The 18555-nt window shown below is 43.3% G+C and overlaps 2 protein-coding genes across 3 annotated transcripts in view; one reads left to right on the forward strand and one right to left on the reverse strand.

Annotated features, from left to right (window-relative positions):
• Positions 1-11101, reverse strand: part of znf106a (zinc finger protein 106a) — a 12228-nt gene extending 1127 nt beyond the window's left edge. Inside the window, exons 1-20 of the mRNA XM_053845983.1 lie at positions 10994-11101; positions 9201-9283; positions 8991-9052; positions 6934-7119; positions 4146-6234; positions 4010-4079; positions 3250-3404; positions 3120-3180; positions 2769-3038; positions 2037-2655; positions 1934-1962; positions 1712-1857; positions 1502-1636; positions 1321-1437; positions 1046-1237; positions 906-968; positions 715-834; positions 545-616; positions 393-464; positions 181-327 (exon numbers count right to left, since the gene is read on the reverse strand). Of these exons, the coding sequence (XP_053701958.1) occupies positions 181-327; positions 393-464; positions 545-616; positions 715-834; positions 906-968; positions 1046-1237; positions 1321-1437; positions 1502-1636; positions 1712-1857; positions 1934-1962; positions 2037-2655; positions 2769-3038; positions 3120-3180; positions 3250-3404; positions 4010-4079; positions 4146-6234; positions 6934-7119; positions 8991-9052; positions 9201-9254 (4659 nt within the window). The 5' untranslated portion in view covers positions 9255-9283; positions 10994-11101. The remainder of the gene's footprint in view (positions 1-180; positions 328-392; positions 465-544; positions 617-714; positions 835-905; positions 969-1045; positions 1238-1320; positions 1438-1501; positions 1637-1711; positions 1858-1933; positions 1963-2036; positions 2656-2768; positions 3039-3119; positions 3181-3249; positions 3405-4009; positions 4080-4145; positions 6235-6933; positions 7120-8990; positions 9053-9200; positions 9284-10993) is intronic.
• A 174-nt stretch (positions 11102-11275) lies between these two features.
• LOC128747315 (transmembrane protein 87A-like) lies at positions 11276-18289 on the forward strand. 2 transcript variants are annotated; one of them, XM_053845126.1, is made up of 20 exons: positions 11276-11561; positions 12183-12240; positions 12405-12502; positions 12913-13029; positions 13500-13547; positions 13630-13671; positions 13762-13894; positions 14005-14066; positions 14127-14310; positions 14375-14474; positions 14553-14646; positions 15152-15223; positions 15349-15457; positions 16064-16122; positions 16189-16292; positions 16365-16441; positions 16905-16966; positions 17038-17090; positions 17300-17330; positions 17465-18289. In XM_053845126.1, exons 1-20 carry the CDS (start codon positions 11451-11453, stop codon positions 17504-17506), a joined length of 1656 nt encoding a protein of 551 aa, XP_053701101.1. In that variant the 5' UTR covers positions 11276-11450; the 3' UTR covers positions 17507-18289. The 2 variants fall into 2 exon arrangements, with proteins under 2 accessions (XP_053701101.1, XP_053701100.1); XM_053845125.1 differs by having other exon boundaries at positions 16902-16966; positions 17465-18288.
• The last annotated feature ends 266 nt before the right edge of the window (positions 18290-18555 follow it).

Below are 18555 nucleotides of genomic sequence, written 5' to 3' on the forward strand. Positions count from 1 at the left end.
TACGACACTCTGCTGGCAGACAGCGGTAGCGCATAGCCAACTCTGCTGCATGGATAAGATCGAAAATTCAACTGATATTTGGATAATTTATTTTGCAATTATTTATCAAAAATGTTAAATATCTTTCTGCAATTTCAGTATGGTGAAAACAAAGAAGCCAAGAACGGAAGCCAAGGGCACCTGACTGCAGCGGGTGCGTGCGTTGAGAAGCTCTTCACAGTTTTTCCAGCGGCACTTGAGTGTCTGGAAGTTGACGCTGGCGTGGTCGTGGACGAGGTGCTGCTGCAGGTCCTCCGTCACAGAGAAGATGAGCGTGCAGCCACTCCACTGGAAGCACAGGCACTTGTGAGCGAGGGAACAGAAGAGCGTCGCGACCAGGGCCCAGCTCTTACCCAGCAGCGGTGCGTGGAGTCCAGGTTCAGCTTGACCGCCTTCATGCTGCCGTCGTAGCAGCCGGTGTAGATCTGAAGGCACAACCGTAAGGATTCAGGGCTCCTTCACACCTGATGTGTCTATTCGCTTTCACATATTCATCAAGACTCACCATGTCCTGGTGGACAGTCATACAGGTCACCATGTCCTTGTGTCCACCATAGACGACCAGCTGCTTCCCTGACTGCGGACAGCAACAAGAACAGCTTTAGAATACAAATACACCCGGATACAAGCGTCATCTTAAATGTGATTTCAGTCAGCAGTTGGACAGAGCCCCACCTCCAGGTCGTAGACATGGACCAGCTTATCCAGGCAGGCGGTGACCATCACCTTCCCCAGGATGACCACGACAGTGACGGCATGCGTGTGGCCCTTGTACACCCGCACCAACTCTCCAGTCTGCACAACCCAGAGAGTACGAGAGTGAAAACCTTCAACCTGAGGACGGGTCACTCTTGAGGAAGACTCACGTGGATGTTGTGTGCGTGCACACAGTGATCACTGGAGCCGCTGAACACCAGATCATTGACAACCTGAGAAGAAACAAAGGAGAGCTGTGGATGATGAAGCTACTCCTGACATTAGTTTCTTGTGACGTGCTGGGACGTACCGTCATGCAGAGCACCGTCTTGGTGTGACCCTGAAGCGTGCGCAGCAGCAGTCCGTTCTTGGCGTCCCTCACGCTGATGGTGTTGTCGTACGAGCTGACCAGCAGGATCCTGCGGGCTCCTTCCTGCGAGGAGGCCAGGCAGCTCACAGCTTTGGGCCCGTGGCACTCGAACACGTCCATCTGCTTGTTTGTCTGGTCACAGGAACACGGCGTGTCAGCTCAACACAACCTGACGAAACACTCGCACTATTCGGACACATATCAGGGGATCCCACCTTCAGGTTAAAGGTCACGACTGTGCCGTTAGCCAGGCCGGCGTACAAGGTTTTCCAGCGAGCGTGGAGGCAGAGGACCCGGTCCGAAACAGCAAACTGCTGCTCATACTCCTGGGTCTGGATGTAGAGAGCAGCGTTGGCTGGCTGTCAGGGGGGGATGAAGCTGAGCAAAGGGATTTACCCGAAGACTGTAGCAGCGGATGGTTTGGTCGCTGGACCCAGTGAAGAGGCGGTGATGCAGGCACGGAGTCGCAGACACCAGCAGGCAGTTTACTTTAGAACTGTGGCCCTCAAAGACTGCGACACACTTGTGGCTCTGCCGGATGAACGAGAGGTTACCACTGATTCTGGAGCTACCATGTGATCTCGGTGGTGTTGAAGCGCCACTCACCACCAAGTCGAAGGCTTTGACGGTGCGATCGCCGGAGCATGTGTACAGCAACCCGTTGTGGACCAGCATGCCGTTCACTGCCTCCTGATGGCCCTGAAACGCTCCCTCTGTGGGGTCCACCTCCACACGGTCGAAGGAAAACAAAGCTGAGGGACGGACAACAAACATCTCACTGTATTAACAGGTCCCCTGAGTAGATGTTTCGAAAGAGGTCTCACTCACCTGAGCGACTTTTTGGAAGAGTCAGGTCCCTGTGAGGGAGACAGAGTGAAGGTCAGGCCTCAGTGTGACATTTTAGAAGAGAAACAAAAAGTAACTTTCGTACCCTTCTGAAGATTTACAGAGCTCCATGTCACTTGTGGAGGTCACTTCATTGCAGGCCAGGCTCTGTGGTTCTGGTTTGATGGAGGTCAGTGTTGGACCTGAGGCTCCACAGGCTGCGGTGACCTCCATGCCCTCTTCTGAGTCCAGGTTTGTTCGCAGCTTACTGGAGTCGCTTGACTTGTCCCTCTCCAGGCTCATGCCCTCATCCCGAACGGGGCCCTGAGTGCCGGGTCTCCTACGGAGCCTCACCCACCGAGAGCGAGGGATCTCACAATCCATCTCTGTGTCACTGCTCTCCATCTGCTCGGCTCCTGGGGACTTTTTCACCTTCCTCTTCTTCAGTTTCCTTACCCGCTTCCCGCTCCTCACTTCAGAGGGAGAAGCGGGGGTACTGATGACTGAGGGCACCGAAGTGGGTCTAGAAAACTCTTCCAGGCTTCTGATCTCAGAGCCCCTTCTGTTGTCTGCGAGAAGCGGCACAGGATTACTGTCGGGCAAAGAGGCACTTCTGAGCCTCTGGGACTTGAGCACTGCAAGGTTTTCTTTGCTATCTACAGGCTCCTCCAAGGCTCCTGGATCTCTGGGATATTCAGGCTGAGGCTGCTTGTCGAGGGATGAACCTGTCAGAGAAAAGACGTACAGCATATAAGGGCAAGCACACAACATCAGAAGCTAGAATTCTGGTCATGTGTTTCACAGTTCTTCTCCTTGTTCACTCAACTACTACAGTTACCTGGTGGAGACGCTGCAGCACCAGAAACAAGGGGCTCTGACGTGGTGCTGTGAGCCAAGTTAGCCATGTTTTCCACCACATCTGGTGCTGAGCTGACATGGACTGGGGAGCGGGGCTCCTGCTTGATGACGACAGGCAAGGATGAGGTGGTGACCTGGCGGGCAGCAGCAGGAAGGTCTAGACATGGATCACTGCTAGTGGAGGGCGCCAGTGTTTCAGCAACCACCTTCTCTTCTTTCACTCTTACTTCTGGCGTCTCATCTAAGCCTCCTTCAAACAAACAACAACAAGTTTTTCAGGAGGCTTTGAAGATGCTTACTCATATCACCCAACTTGGAGACAAGCCTGCACCTTGCATCCCCTTCAGCAGCTCGATACGTTTTGTCCTCAGTGTGCTCATCTCCTCCGTAATCTAAGGACCACAGCAGGAGTTAAAGAATCATGTGTGTGCTCTTGCATATATTACAACCGCCGAACCCACCTGCTGTTTCATAACCATGAACTGTTGCACATCCCTGTAAGCCGCCTCCAGTGCGGCTCGGGCCTGGATCAGATTTGTCTCCACGGTCTGCATGGAGCGGCTGAGCTCTTCCTCCCTCAGAGACACCACCAGGAGCTGGTCTATATGCGAGCGCTCTGCAAACCAGGCAAAAACATCACTTTCTATTTTTATTAGGGGCGGGATTTGATTTAAAATTGAATCTAATTAATTAGAGAATTTCTGGTTAACTAATCTCAATTAATCGCAGTTTAATGGTATAAGAATATTTACCACAAGAAGCCACATTTTTCAATTGGAATGAATTTGGTATATTACGGAATCAAATGATGGACCCATATATACATTTAAACAACACAATATTGTTTATTTTGCATCAGTTTGACAATAGGACAATAAATCATGATGGTGGCTATATTTGTTTTTATTTATTTATTTATTAAACTAAAGCTCTTTTAATGTCTTGAAAACATTTGTACAACAATTTCAATTTTATAAGAATTTCAAGTCCGTTCAGAGTAGCGGAAAGCCTGGACATTGTGTAGTGAACAACATCTCTGAGCAAAAGCAAACAGATGCTTTTGTTTGCTTTTGTCTAGGGATTCCTCCATGTTTGTTGCGTTGAATTAAAACGATTTATGCTTAAATATTTTAACACGTTTTTTTTTGTAATTAATTAATCCCATCACTAATATTTATTAAAAGGCCCCTGAAATAAGTCCAACTATCACCAAATACTGACCCTTTTTGGATTTGGTCTTCCTCCTTTTGCTATCATGCTCCAGCCCTGCTGCCTCAGGGTTCTGACCATCCTACAATGCATCACAAATATAGTGAGGAATCAAAACCTTTGGATCACAACAAGCCCTTGCACCTACCCCTGCTGCTCTTCGCCTCTTGCCCGTCCCCAGACTGTCCAGCTGCTCCCCTGAACTGCTGTCAGCGAGCATCACCAGATCAGCTTGCTCTGTGCTCGCCGACGTATCATTGTCTACTCCAGGCTCCACCCCTTGATTTTCTTCTCTGCCGAACATCTTTGTATAACTGGTGGCTCCCTGCACCTCTGGGCTGACGCCTCCTCTTTGTGCCTTTGCCGACTCATTTCGAGGAAAGAATGAATGAGCCGTATTAGGAGTGATGCTGCTTTCTGACAAGGAGCGACTGCGAGAAACTGTCGGGGTGTGAACATCAATGATGGAATCCCAGTGGAAACCTTCGAGCAGAGAGATGTCCACCTCCTCCTGACTCTGGTCATCTTGGTCACAAGCCACCATCTCGATCCCGAACCTCGGCATTCCTTTCCCTTTGTCCTGCTTCTTCCTGAGCTCCTGGTAAACTTGTTCCCAGTTGACATTCCGCCGTGACCCAGACGAGCTGATGAGCTGGCGAACAGTTGGTTTCAGCCCGGAGTCCTTGTCAGAGTCACTTCTCCGTAACTCTCCTATATCCCGAACCCGGCGAGCAATGTTTAGGTTTGGCTCATGGGAACCTGTTTTACTCTTGGTGCTCATCTTGTTGAGGTCCCGTTTCAAGATTGGCAAGAGGTCTTTTTTGGATGAACCTTGTGCAGCTGAAGCAGCCTCATCGCTCCTGGAGGCATCGCTCTCAGAGCCCATCTTTGCATCTTCATGCTGCACAACTTCACCTGAAGCGCCTGCCAACGGCTGCTCCTCTTTGCTTGGGCCAGCAGGTTCTGAGGTTGCCACTGTAACTGTAACCGGCGACTCAAAACACTGGCTGCTTTCTCGGTCTGAACTTTTGGTTGCTTCACTCGTCTTGGGTGCACTTTGCCCACATCTGAACTCTTGGTTGAGTCCACCTTGACTCGATGTCCGGTCCTTCAATTGCTCCTTTTGAGAAACTTCCAGCCTGTTGCCCTTGGACTTCTCTAAAGATTCTGTTGTTTTTAACATGACAGTTTTAGGTTTTTCTTTGACATCCTGCTCCGGTTGCATTGTTCCCAAGAGTGTAGCTTTCTTTTGACTGGAAGGCTTTGCTGGTAAGGGATTTTGCTTCTCTTTAGGCGTTGAGGTGCACTTGCCATCCTCAGGCGCTGATTGTTTTTTCGTCTTCTGGATGGATGCAGGAAGATGGAGTCCATCTTTCAGGGAGCTGCTATTGCACTCATTGACTTTATCTCTGTTGTGTTTCTTTTTACATGCCCCTTTATCTTCTTCACTTTGGCCACTCGCGGTCAATCGATCTGTTGTAGTCGCCCACTGCTTCTTCAAAGGTTCCACCTCGGCTGGAGGGTCCTGCTTCTGGGATTTTTGTGCTTTAGGGTGTCTTTCCGCTGAGTGTGATTTGGCATCTTTATGGTCCTTTGGGTCAGGATATGGAGACCAGCGACAAGCTTTATCCAATTTTGGGTTGCTGCCACTTTTCTTTGAGTCCTTTACTGGACTGTGGTCAGACACTGTGTTCTGAGAGGCAGTCTGTGCTTGACTTTTCTGCTGATTGTCTGGCTTTTGGGCCTGGTTATCACTGGCAAACAGACGTTTGGGAGGAGGATATGCTGATGAAGTGAAGAGGTTAGAAGGCCTGGAATTATTTTCTGGGAACAGCATGACATTGTTTCTTCCATAAAGACCGTGATTACTGCCACCATTGCTTAACCAAGGCAGACGGCCTCTCCCGCCACCAAAGGAGTTACCCTGACTCCACTGTCTGTGGCCCAAGCTGTTCCCACCATTGCCTCTGGATGACATCGTGCCATAGTTGGGAGGAGCCTGGGCATGCCAGGTGGCGCTTTTCCCATGTTTGTGGTTCATCCAGTGCTGCTGCTCTCTGTCACCGTACTGATAAGTTCGGTTCCAGGACTTGTGATGGCCGGCTCTGAACCCTTGTGGTTGCGCCCACTGATTCTGATAAAACCCTTTAGTTTCCTTTAGTCTTTGCTTGAACTCTTCCCGTTTTCTGTGCTCCTCTTCTTCTTTGGACATTTTTGCTGCAGCTTCCTTCTCTTTTCTAAAGGTAAAGCAGTAGTTCAGTTCAGTAAATCTGGCTCAAATCACCATCATAAGTGCATCTTAGAGACAAGAAACTTTTATCCATAAGGATCAAATGTGGTTCTAATGACAGCGGAAAAAAGGCACCAGAGAAAGCATTTCAATGGGACACAATATGGGACCTTAAAGAAAGAATGTATCCTCCTTTTTCAACATTTTGAAATGGTATTGCCATATTGCAAATAACAATCCCTGTTACACTGGTAGCATAGATTTGAGTACGACACGATGTGTAGAACAAACACGAATAAACACGTTCCACATGCAGCAGGAAGGATGCGTCTTCACAGTGTAAAGACAATTAATCACCTCCACATGTAAGGTTCATCTGCATCCTTATATATCTGTCAATCTTTTAGAATCATAAAACAAAAAGCTCCTGAATAGTGAGTACTAAAAAAGTTGGCGTCACTTCAACAGCCTGTATTGAAGCTAGTATTTAGGGCAACAGGGGTCAGGATTCGATTGTGGTTCCTGCCTTTTTTTAGGCTGCTGCTCTGGAATTTGACTCCCCACGAGGTAATAGCAGCAGTGGTGAGGTCTGAGCAGCTGAATGTGACTATACAAGGCTCATGCTCACATGTAAATACACCAGTATGGTCCCAGTTCAAGTAGAAGACGTATGACATTGAAATGACAAAAAAAAGATCAATCTTACCTGATCTGTTCTTTCCTCTTTTCAATCAGGTCCACCAACTCTGGGTCGAAATAGTCCTTCTCCCACTCCATCCCAGTGTGCTTCCGCTCCACATTTTGTTTATGTGTGGGGCTGGAGATGTGGCTGGCATAATCAGTGAGGCTGGTGACCGTCACCTTGCACACTCTGCACTCATGTCCGCAGTCCCTAGGGAGCGAAGGCGACAGCGGGCGTTCAGTCGGTGCTTGAGGCATTTTTCTGGTCTCCTTTTAGTTTTCCTGCATGCAGAGCTTGCAGCAAAGCACTAGCTCTACTTGTGGTTGAAGTATAAAGAAAGTAAGGAGAGGAGAATACTCAACAATCCTTAAAACGTTGTCCAAATTCCTATTGGTCTCAGATCAGGAGGTATCTAACTTGAAATTTTCATCGGTTTAAAAAGTTAAAATCTTAGTCTTCCTGATCCTGGGTCTCCACGCTTCAGCAGGCCGTGGTTGGCAGGGTGACGGCAGGAGCAGCAGCACCCGTGGAGCCTGATAGTGGAGCCAGTTTCAAACTACCACAACCAGCCATGCAGCTCAGCGCTGGGAAGCCAGGAGAGAGGCAGGGTCCCCTCAGTCTAGTGCGCTCTCATGATGGTACCCGCTGCACTCTGAAACTCTGCACAAGGCAATGTCTGTTTTAGGCTTCACCGTTATCCCCCGAAGCCAGAACACGCCTCTCGGCTGCTATTAAAAATATGCCCAACCACTGATCCTATCTAAAGCCAGTGACACCAGAGCCTGCAGCTGCTCTCGAAACCTCTTCAAACCCTTCCCAAGTATGTCACCTTGCGACACCGAGTCAGTGAGTTCTTGGATCATTTCAAAAACCTCTTTTTCAAATCTGTGCCGTAGCATGCTGCCATTTTCTGACCCCACGGGCTGTTGGTGAACTTCTTATCAATCCAGTATTTTGAACCAACAAAGACTGAATCTTTTTACACACTGTGATACATTGTGATAATAATAATAAAAAGAATCAATCAAGTGCGCCACTTCATACTACAGTGTTGTTTCATAAATATCACCCGTTCTAAGTGTCAAAATAAGTTTAAAATTTAAGCCCTTTGTTGTAGCTGAAATGATGGATTGACTAAATGTTTCACTTTTAAGAAAAACACGGAAGCAAAAATGCTTCTGTCAATTATTATTAGACCTACAGCGTTTGTTTATCAAAATAAAATAATATCGATATTAATTACTAAGTAACAAAAGAATAATAATAATAAGAAGAAGAAAACAATAAAATAGGAAGAAGAAAATAAGATTGCTTAACCAAGGTAGAAAATAATTGTAATTTTAATATTAAGAAAATAAGAAAATAATATGATTCTGTGGACAAGGTAAGCTGAGGATATGTGTAACGGGTGTCTACAACGTATTCGCTATAAGCCATGTGTGTTTAAGGACATACATTCAACGATTGCCACGAGTGTAACATCGCCAGTTGCTTTCAATCAGGCGAGCCTGTTGTTCCGGGGAGATTGTATCCAAATATACCACGGCTCTGACAGCTGCCCCAATATCTGCTCGCCTCACAACTGCTGTAAACACGTGCACACACGTGCTACATGACCCACTTGGAGCTGTGCAGAACCTTTCCGTCAAAGTCAAATCAACAGATTTTTTTTTCAATCAAAACATTCAGAATGTAACTTTCAAAACATGTAAGTACAGATTTCATATGATAGAATAAAAGTCACTATAAATGGAATGTGCACAGTACATTCACTTTAAATGTCACACCCACATGGCAAAGAGAGAAGCATCATTAACAACTAGTGGAAATCCAGAGCACATATTTGCAAAGGGGGCAACATGTCTGACCATGAAAAATTATGTGTTCATCTGCGGCTCCCCTAATCTATCAACCTATACAGACAGATGTATATAATACTTTATAAAAGCAAACTTTTGCAGGTGATTTGTAGTACAGGACACACAACACAACAAAAGAAGGAAAATAGTTGGATCAAGTCAAAACATACAAAACAAATTGCAACATAAATAGTAGCTATTATTCAAGGACTATCGACGTACCGGCCTTTAAGTTTCTCCAGTTCCCTGTGATGCAACATACTTCTCACATGCTCGTCCATTTCCTACAAATTAATATCAAATATTATGAGTCATAACACTCCCATATCTGCAACATTTCAAAACAGAGCAGATAATTTTTAGGGACTTCATAAAACGTTCTTCAGTAGATATAATTTTCCTAAATGTACGTGGTCGCGATCTCTCATTTACCTGTTTGGAGGTATGGAGTGTTTCGCAGAGGATGCATTTTCGTTCCCTCGCCATTTTGACCAGTGTTGGAAATCAGCCCATAACTGTCAAAGAAAATGTACGATTTAAATACAAGTTATGACTAGACTTCTAAAGCATTTAGAACCAGAATACCACTTACATTAGAACCAATAATTTAGTTTTAGCGCACATGATAAACACGTAACTCATCGACTGCAGCCAGCCAAAGGTAAGAAGAGAGTTAGACACTAGTCTAAATGTAGACTGCTGACCAGCCAAGTCTGAAGGCCTGAAGACGCACAGAGCGGAGTCATGTCTGGGCACATCTAAAGGTGAAGTGCTCTTTTAGGAAGGATGCTACTGACTACAACTGCTGCATTTACTGTTCTGTCATTTTCCTTTTTAATATACAGCAGCCTGAGATGACAAACCGAACAGACATAGTTTCACATTGAACCGCTTTGTCAAAAATCATAACCTGTAACAGGACTGCTGTTTTATACTACCTCAACATCCACAATGAATAGAAAAGGTATTTACAGTAGACTTCTTAAAAGGTGCATTGTTAATAAAATTTACATAATAATATGGCTTAAGGGCAACACAGTCACTGCTGAAACTTCAAACTGACTCAATGCATCCATTCACCTTTAATGTTACCTTCTGTAATCACAAATTGCCAACAAAGGCTCCACGAATAATGGAAACACCTTAGGGTCTTTATTATAGTCAACAACCCTTGGCCACAGAAAAAAATGAGGGGGGAAAAAGGAATCAAACCAAAGCATTGTTTTGTTAGATAAAGCAATTGGCCTGAAGATTATATTGAGAGCAAATCAATGATGTGGGACTGTGGCTTTGGCATGTAGTTTGGCTTGACCAACAGGGATAATGTTATTTATTTTGAGGCATAAAATGTGCCAGGCCAGGCTCACTTTCAGCAATCATGGTTCAGTTGGTATAGAGGAAGATGGCACAGATATGGAGAATGCGAGAAAGCAAATCCTAAAAAAGAGAGTATGAAAAACACTGCACAATGGTGGGCAGTGTAGGAGTTTGCAATACCAGCAGATTAATCTGCATAGATCCGAGTATGCTTCGATAGGCTATTATTTCCACGGAAAACTGACTTTTTTTTTGCAGATGCATTAAACATGTAGTTGAAGTGTGTTCATGGGACCCATCTACAACCTGTCTGCACACTTCTTAACTACTGTATCATTCATTGTCATCTAACCAAACTCGATAAACAAGATATTTGGCAGAAAAACCTTCAACCCAGCCTGTAGATTTTCCAAAAATATTGAGAATAAGCCAAACAACAACTTGCGTTGACACTTATTAAAGATGTAGCTCGAAAAAAGCAATAAGCTCAATACCGTCAAAATAACTTGACAACGCGGGCTATATGAATAGCGATTTAAATGTTTTTATGCAAACGTTCCCCACTTGCAGAGAATTGTTGTGGCTTTATTTTTAGCTTAGCACTAGCCACTTGCGAAGTTCGAAGACCTAACAATTTCTTACGGAATTAAATAACACTGCATACTTGGAATATTTGGCTCAACTAGAAGCTCAATATAATCGTCGCTAACTGCAATTCAAGGTTAGATGGATATAGTTAAATTAAAATAAGGACATAAAGAAGGGGTGTGCAAGATAGCAACATGCTAACAGATTAGCCGCAGCCAAGAGTTCTACAACCAGTTTGGCAGCACTATGGTGTTATTACGCGTGAACAGGAAACTGCAGTGTTTGTGTCCATGAGAAATCCATCGGTGACTTTTCTATACCTTTAAAACACCCGCACGAGAGTGAAACTACAGCCTTTTGGCATCCATCGTTGAAGCTTTAACATCCTCCTCCCATCGTCCCAAGCGACATACTAAAGGCGAAGGTGCGTTCAGGGACACTTAGAAAATCGGAACAAGGGTTGTTTGGGAGGAATGGCCTTCATCCCTTCTCTTAACAAAAACCTTCTTTGATGTTTACAAAGGTTAAGACACGTTTTCTGTCTATAAAACTAGCAGATGTTGATGGATGTTTTAGTTTAAAACATTCCCTATTCCGCCGAAAACGCGGTGGATATAAAACGTTCCTTAAGATAATATTTGTGAAGTTCTTCATACGAACGTTCACAATCCACCATAGGTGCATTGGCGCCTCCCAATGGTGTCAGCCCTGTATTACACTATTTGATCAGACTGAACCGGATCGGGAGGCGGATGCGCCGAGTCTTGGAACGCACGTATGAAGATGCCTGATGCTCTGCAACGCCGCTTATGTTTGCTACTCTTTGCACTAGTTTTACATCTCGCCAGTGCGGCAGAGGTGTCCGTATGGAGTGTGGACATCAACTCGGTCAGTGTTTCACCCTCGACATTCTTATCCAGACGTTATTTCGTTGTGTTTCCACACCATTTCTGCAGCAGCTGTTAGCAAGTGATGCAGCTAACAAGCCCCTAGGAGAAGCTAACGCCACCTGAAACACAGTGTTGCTCCGACAGGTTCACCTCAGGCTTCAAATAGAAACGTGAAATGAGCGTGCGTTCATTAAGAAAACGTTGTTGATATTTATAGTCAAGCGTCTCCGGCAGGTAGGTGTTGACTTGTAGTCCAAATCTGCCAATATCGAGCCAACTTAACGCTAGTGAGTGACTGTTGACTATCATTTTTAATTTAAACGAGGAGAATGTGTTGATTCTGAGCTACTTGTGTAGTGTTACAGTAATTGTGACTCCTATGGTTGTTATTTTATACCGTTCAAAAGAGAATCGTGAACCCTACTTTGAGGGGGAGAACTGCTGTGAAGTGTTTTGCTATATACAAGTACAGGTGTCAAACATCTTACCCTTCCATATTGCAATATATATAAGAAATTCCTTTTGTTTGTGTTATTCCTGTAATGAAATAATTTACATTCTAAGTCCTCTGAGTTCTCAAGTGGTAACCAACTGCAGTGTTTTCGCTGTCTTGTTTCAGACGCAGGATGCTGTATTTCGCAAGACGTTGTATGCCAATACGACTATCTTCATAAGATGTAAGCACCTTAAGTTGTTTGAAACAATATGAATTTTCTTAGAGTACTGAGAGAGATGACCACCCTGTTATTCTAAGTCTAAGTTTTTGGAGGTAATGACGAGAAATACAAGAAATTGATCATCTATTCAAGTGCAATGATCATTGTCTTAAAAATATCTGCAGTCCAGGGCGACGTGGCGTCATGTGACAGTAACCTGGCCTTCAACATCAGCTGGTACCTGCGTTCCTCAGTCTGTTATAATGAAGTCTTTAACACGCCTGTGAGTATTGACTTTCCTGCCGTCTGTGTGTTTAACATGAGACATCAGGTGTGTTTTTTTTCCTACACTGCTGTCATCCATTTGGAATGCTTCATTATTTGCTTGTCCACGCAATACAGGCACATGGAGACAGTCACACCTCCAAGCTTATCATTCAGCACATAGACCATCTGCTCTGAACTGCCCCACTATTGATCAATTAAGATACCAATCTCAACCCAACCTAACTTGATGTCACTTGAAAAATTCATTTTTATTTTATTAAAAGTATTTTCCTTCACCTAAAAAAATGTCGACTGTTAAGAGAGCTGTTTCAAAATAGAAGGAAAACAGCCGTCTGTACAGAATTTCTATGACTTCCTGTTGCTCGAAGTTGTTTTCATGATGATACTTTTGTCTTCATTTTCCAGGACAACAAAGCCATGAATATGTTTGGGATGGATCACATGCTGAAGGATGACTGGAACGGCTTCTACAGCCAAGGCTACATGTACTCAGATAACTGCTCATCACTCTTCTTACCCAAGGTGTGTGACCATGTTGTGCACCCGTGTTAATGCAGCACCATATTGCTCATGCTTTTTTCCCGCCATAATCCAACTACAATGCTGTAATAAATTATTGACCTCCAAAAGTTTTCAATTCAGCCATGTGCCATAATGTGTCAATGAACAGTAGACTTTGTTGCACAAATATTCGGATTAAAATAATAATTATTCACTTATTTCTTCAACTCGCAAGAAAACTTTTAATCTTAGTGTGTGACTTGCGACATGTTTGTTCTATAAACCTGTCTTTTTAGAAAGGCTTTTTCCAATGAATGGTAAATGTACATAGTACTAAAAAAAAGATGAAAAGAAAGGAGCTAATAAACAGGACAGTTGTGTCTAAATGTGGGAGCTGTTTGGATGGAAGTGGCAGCTTGAGTTGGGCTTTGTCAACACATCTTTACCATTTGCTCCCATAAGAGTGAGTTAAGTTCTGCTCTATCTGCCAGGTGTATTATCCAGAGTTTAATCCATACCAACCACTGTCCAGTCCTAAGGTGAGAGGGTTTCTGAGTTCACATCTACATACACCACATGTTTTATTCAACTCTGACTTTAAAACTGGGCCACCATTTGCAGAGCGGCCCTCTAAATCACAGCTATTTCTGGCCTGACAAGCCGGTAAGATATTTTACACTTGTAATTAAAACCTCAGATGTTTAAGCAAATTCTGGATGGCTTTGTCTGAGATGTTTGCATCTCATCTTGTAGGATCTCGGGGCAGTCGCCAAGGCCTGGGAGGACAGCCCCTATCTGTTCATCGTGAAGGTGCAGCCACTATTCCGTGGCGTGGATGGAGTGGAGGATGAGCTCAGCAGTGACCCCCTCAACTTTGCTTTTATCAGTGAGCGTCACACCTCCATACCAACACAGACCTCTCTAGTCTACTTGCTTCCATATGTCACTTTTTAAAAATTAAATGAATTAAATCGATCTGATTTTTATCATCTTCAGTGAAAGTAGAGATGAAAGGACCCCATGACTACTCCTCTCCTGCAGACTTCCCTCAGATGATGGTGTGTATCATTGTTCTAAAATTATTCAGCGTGCTGTTAAGTTTGTTTTCTCTCTCTTAGTTCTTCATGGTCATGTGCATCGTCTATGTGTTCTTTGGGGCTCTCTGGCTCTTCTGGTGCGCCTGCTACTGGAGGGATCTGCTTCGAATCCAGTTCTGGATTGGAGCTGTCATCATACTGGGCATGCTGGAGAAGGCTGTGTTCTACTCAGAATATCAAAGCATTCGATACAAAGGAGACTACGGTTGGTGAAGTTGAGACCCACTGTTCTGTGACATGTTCTTATTTGTGGAGTTTTTTGTTGACAGTTCAAGGTGCCGTGATATTTGCCGAACTGCTGTCGGCAGTGAAAAGATCACTCGCTCGCATCCTCGTCCTCATCGTCAGCCTTGGTTATGGTATAGTCAAGTAGGTTTCCTAACTATGCATCATGAGATTAACTCTTCTAACTCTTGAGATCATTTTTGTTTTTACTTTGTTGTTCAGGCCAAGGTTGGGCACAACTGTTCATCGCCTTGTAGCGGTTGGGCTTCTGTATTTGTTCTTCTCGTCTGTGGAGGGTGTGCTGAGAGTGACGGGGGTAAGTCAGGGTGGGGTGTTTGTCAGTAATACATTACAGTTACATTGCTTGCGTTCCAAAAATATACCGCTGGGTAATATTTTGAGTCGGCCTCCAGACTTACATTCGTCTTTCAGTTGCCATCTGAAAACAGTGTTTCTGATCTTGTCTTTTGTTGTTTGTCCTCCACCTCTTGCTTGAAGTGGTTTTGTTTGTGATGTGGTTCGAAATGCTCCTGTCTGATTCAGCTTTCAAGGTTCTCTAAAAATAAACTTGAGTGAAGGAGACTGACTTTAGGGGTAGATTATGCAGGGATTCTCGGGGACAGAAAAGTGACACGCTATGATGTGACAGATTTAGAAAAGAAAATTTCAAAAACAAGGAGCAGATGTGGAGATATATGCAGGATTTAATATGAAGTTTTATATATCTCAGTGGAACTGTTCCAGTCAGTGCAATCAATGCATCCTCCTCTACTCTGTTGTGTCCGGTTTATTTTTGCCCTCTAACATCCTTCTTTCCACAGAGTTTCTACGGAACTGTCGCTCTGGTGGCCAATCTCAGTCTCTCCCTCATCGACTCCTGTGTCATGTGGTGGATATCCTTTCACTCTGAGATCCATTATCCCCTAAAGGTCATTCATAATTTCACAGACAGCCTCTTTTCTCTGATATTTGTATTGCCTCATCTCTCTCAAGCCTTTATTTCTTTAATAATCCGCACATTTTCATCAGTCTCTCCCAAACCACACGTCTCCTGAAGCTTCGCAGAAATGTAGTGAAGCTTTCCTTGTATCAGCACTTCACCAACACACTTATTTTCTCTGTTGCAGGTAAGTCATTTTGAATGAATTTGCAACTGTTTTGCATGAGTGGTTCTCTGCAAGGATTTCTATATGCATAAAAAATTCATTTGGTTATTTTTACAGGTCAATATTTATTTAGTTGTGTTGAAACAACAATGTTGCAAATTTAGAAATTTAAAAAAAGTTGGCAGTATACTGAGGGAACACAGTTTTCACGGGATGAACCAACTTTACCAAAAAGTGACCTCAGATGTAGATTCATTTTTTTCCACATTGCCTTTGAAAATCCTTTTGGGCAGATTTCAAATTGCTAGTTAGCATGTGCTAGCTAGAATTTTGAGTAGAGGCTGCTTAAAATGCTGCAGTCGTGTCTGCGTTTTATGGTTCACAGCATGGCAAGTTTGGAGAGGTGGAAACTCAAGTGATGTATGGATGTGACTCAAAAAATCCGTTTTGCACTCCTAAATGACTTCCTCGTTCGTTTTAGTGAACCATTAGAAAGTCTTTGTGGGTCTGTTCACTTTAATCTTACTCCACATTTATTTTTATTTGCCCTATGTCCTACATTAATGCGCAGGTGATGTAGTGTTTTTGTGAATTAGTCTTAAGACAGTCATCACTTTTTGTCTCCAGCTTCTATTATATTCATTATTTGGACCACTAAAGTCTTCAAGCTGGTGGACTGCCAGAGAGTGAGTCAGCTTCTTTCTTGATCTCTCTGTGATGAATATTGCCTTCTTAAAAATGATCTTCTTCAGGGTTGGAGGGATCTATGGGTTGATGATGCTTTTTGGCGCCTTCTCTTCTCCACCATATTGCTGGTCATCATGGTGCTGCTGAGGCCGTCTGCAAACAGCCAGAGGTCTGTTTTAAAAGTCCTCCAGGAATATGCCAGCTGGTGTGCTGGTCATCATCCCTTCGTTCTCGTTCTTAGGTTTTCCCATTCGCCTCTGATCGATGAAGATGACGAGGAGGAGGAAGCTAAGGAACCTATGCTTAATGAAGCTTTTGGTGAGATTTCAGCCACTCTTAGAGTTACATGTATCTGTTAGTGTTTTGGATAGAGTTCTAAAGCTGTGTTCATGCTGGTTTAGTTGAAACCATATCGGAGTTGCCCGATCTTGCTTAGACTGTTTTTAGAAGCAGCTTGCATGACAGTAACTTTTATCTTTTAGAATGTTGAGCATCATGAAAGATAAAAGTGTTGCTGAGACTTCTCAGCGCTGAAACCTTCACCACTGCCTGTTTTCCTTCACGTTGCAATCATTAAGTCAAATGTGAGAAAAGCTGCTTCGGTATTTGCAGTGTCAGACTACTATATCATTTACTTCACAAAATATCATATTTTACTGTGGAAAATCTCGTCAGACCTCAAATTATTTTCCTGAGAAATAATAAAATCGACCAAACTCAAAGAATCTCTTCAAAGAATTGTTTGGAATTCTTACCAAATCACACTGTTTTTTTCCAGAAGGGATGAAGATGAGAGGGTCAAAGCCTGATTCTAACGGCTCCCAGAAACTGTTGAGTAAAGAGGTGCGCTCATTTCCGCCCATCTGTTGGTCATGTTCCCTCACTCTCAATCTAAATCCTCCCCATCTGTTTAGGATGAAGATTTAAAGTGGGTAGAAGAGAACATCCCTACTACTGTTGCAGATGTGTAAGTAACTCACCTCTACTGACTGCGCCATAACTGTACTACACATGTCGAACAGTGGGGGCAGCATAACACGCTATTATTACACTACGTTACTGTTGTCTGAAATGAAATCTGAATAAACTTAAGAACAACAAAATATTGAAATAAACTCAATAAATGATTGAGGATTCCGTGACTTTGTTGAAAATGTTTCTGTGTTGTTTGTACAGAGCTCTCCCTGCAATGCTGGATGAAGAGGAGGTGAGAAATCTTCTATTCCGTTGCTCATCTCATGATTATCATTCCACCTCTCTGCTTCATAAAGCACTTTATTCTGTCGGATCATTAAACAACCATCTACTTGTGCCCACACTTGAATGCTCTATTCTTCCCAGGAACTTCTGAAGACCAAGATGGAGCGATCCAAAATGGAGTAGGATTCGAAGCAACAGGCTTTGACACAGGCACTTTCGATGTCCCACTAGTCAACTGATGAAAACAATTCAGTCCAAAATCGGTCCGTTTCCTCTTTGAATTTGAATAACATGAGGATTTCATCCGTAAGTGCAGTCCGTGGATTTTAGTGATACAGTTACTAATATTTCTGCAATAAGAATTTCAATCTGTTGATGGATCTGATTCATTAAAATCAGTCTTTCATAAAGGTGTCCTTACTTGACATCACCAAAAGCATAGTAGTCAGTAGTCACCTACAACTGCAACTTCAAGTATATACAACAATAACATTGACTGTTACTGGCACATGCTGCATCAGTGACTGTAACTCAGATAATGGACTGCTTTGTGTTTCTTATATTTTCTGAATCACCCTGTTGTGTACACTAGGAGAATGGAATGTACTGGAAGAATATTGAAACAGTATATTAACTGAGCTCTCATTTTCTCTGATTAAATGTATCATTAAATACATATTCTCTGGGTTGTTATTAAGATAACAGTAGTGAATTACTTTTCCGAACTCTACTGAAAATGTTTGCCAAGAGTTTATTAAAAAAATATATGTATATTTATTGTTGTTCATCTTTGCTTTGCTTCTGGATAAAGATTGCTTATTCTCCACAATAATTGCCAAATGGTTTTCTCACAATTCGTGTCAACTACACTTCATGTGGTTACATCACAGTTTTATTTTGATGTATTGTACGCTGTTTTATTTTAAGACACTGAACACAGTCTCTGAATGTGGTTCTGTAACAATGTATCACTTCTTTTGCAAATATTCTGCAAATAAAGTTTATATACAAAATTGTGTCAGGTTTAGTAAGATTCCAGTCATCAACATGCTTGACAATAACTTGAGAGATCTGTGATCATCATCTGTTAAACACAATTATATCCATGTTTGTATTATATCCTTTGTATATATTTGTTTAACCACATTTTTTCTTCTTTCTGTAGTTTCTTTTAATATTGTTATAAAATATTAGTAATAATATTAGTATTGTTAGTTAATATTAGTTCTGTT

The sequence above is a fragment of the Synchiropus splendidus genome, chromosome 16 (assembly GCF_027744825.2).
Source record: "Synchiropus splendidus isolate RoL2022-P1 chromosome 16, RoL_Sspl_1.0, whole genome shotgun sequence".
Lineage (NCBI taxonomy): Eukaryota > Metazoa > Chordata > Actinopteri > Syngnathiformes > Callionymidae > Synchiropus > Synchiropus splendidus.

What these genes read in the sequence shown, in the direction of transcription:
- LOC128747315 (XM_053845125.1), top strand. Translation starts at nt 11,451, where the DNA reads ATGAAGATGCCTGATGCTCTGCAACGCCGCTTATGTTTGCTACTCTTT. An exon ending in CTTGGTTATGGTATAGTCAA is followed by an intron (nt 14,475 to 14,552) that starts GTAGGTTTCCTA and finishes TTTGTTGTTCAG; the next exon opens with GCCAAGGTTGGGCACAACTG. An exon ending in CAATGCTGGATGAAGAGGAG is followed by an intron (nt 17,331 to 17,464) that starts GTGAGAAATCTT and finishes TATTCTTCCCAG; the next exon opens with GAACTTCTGAAGACCAAGAT.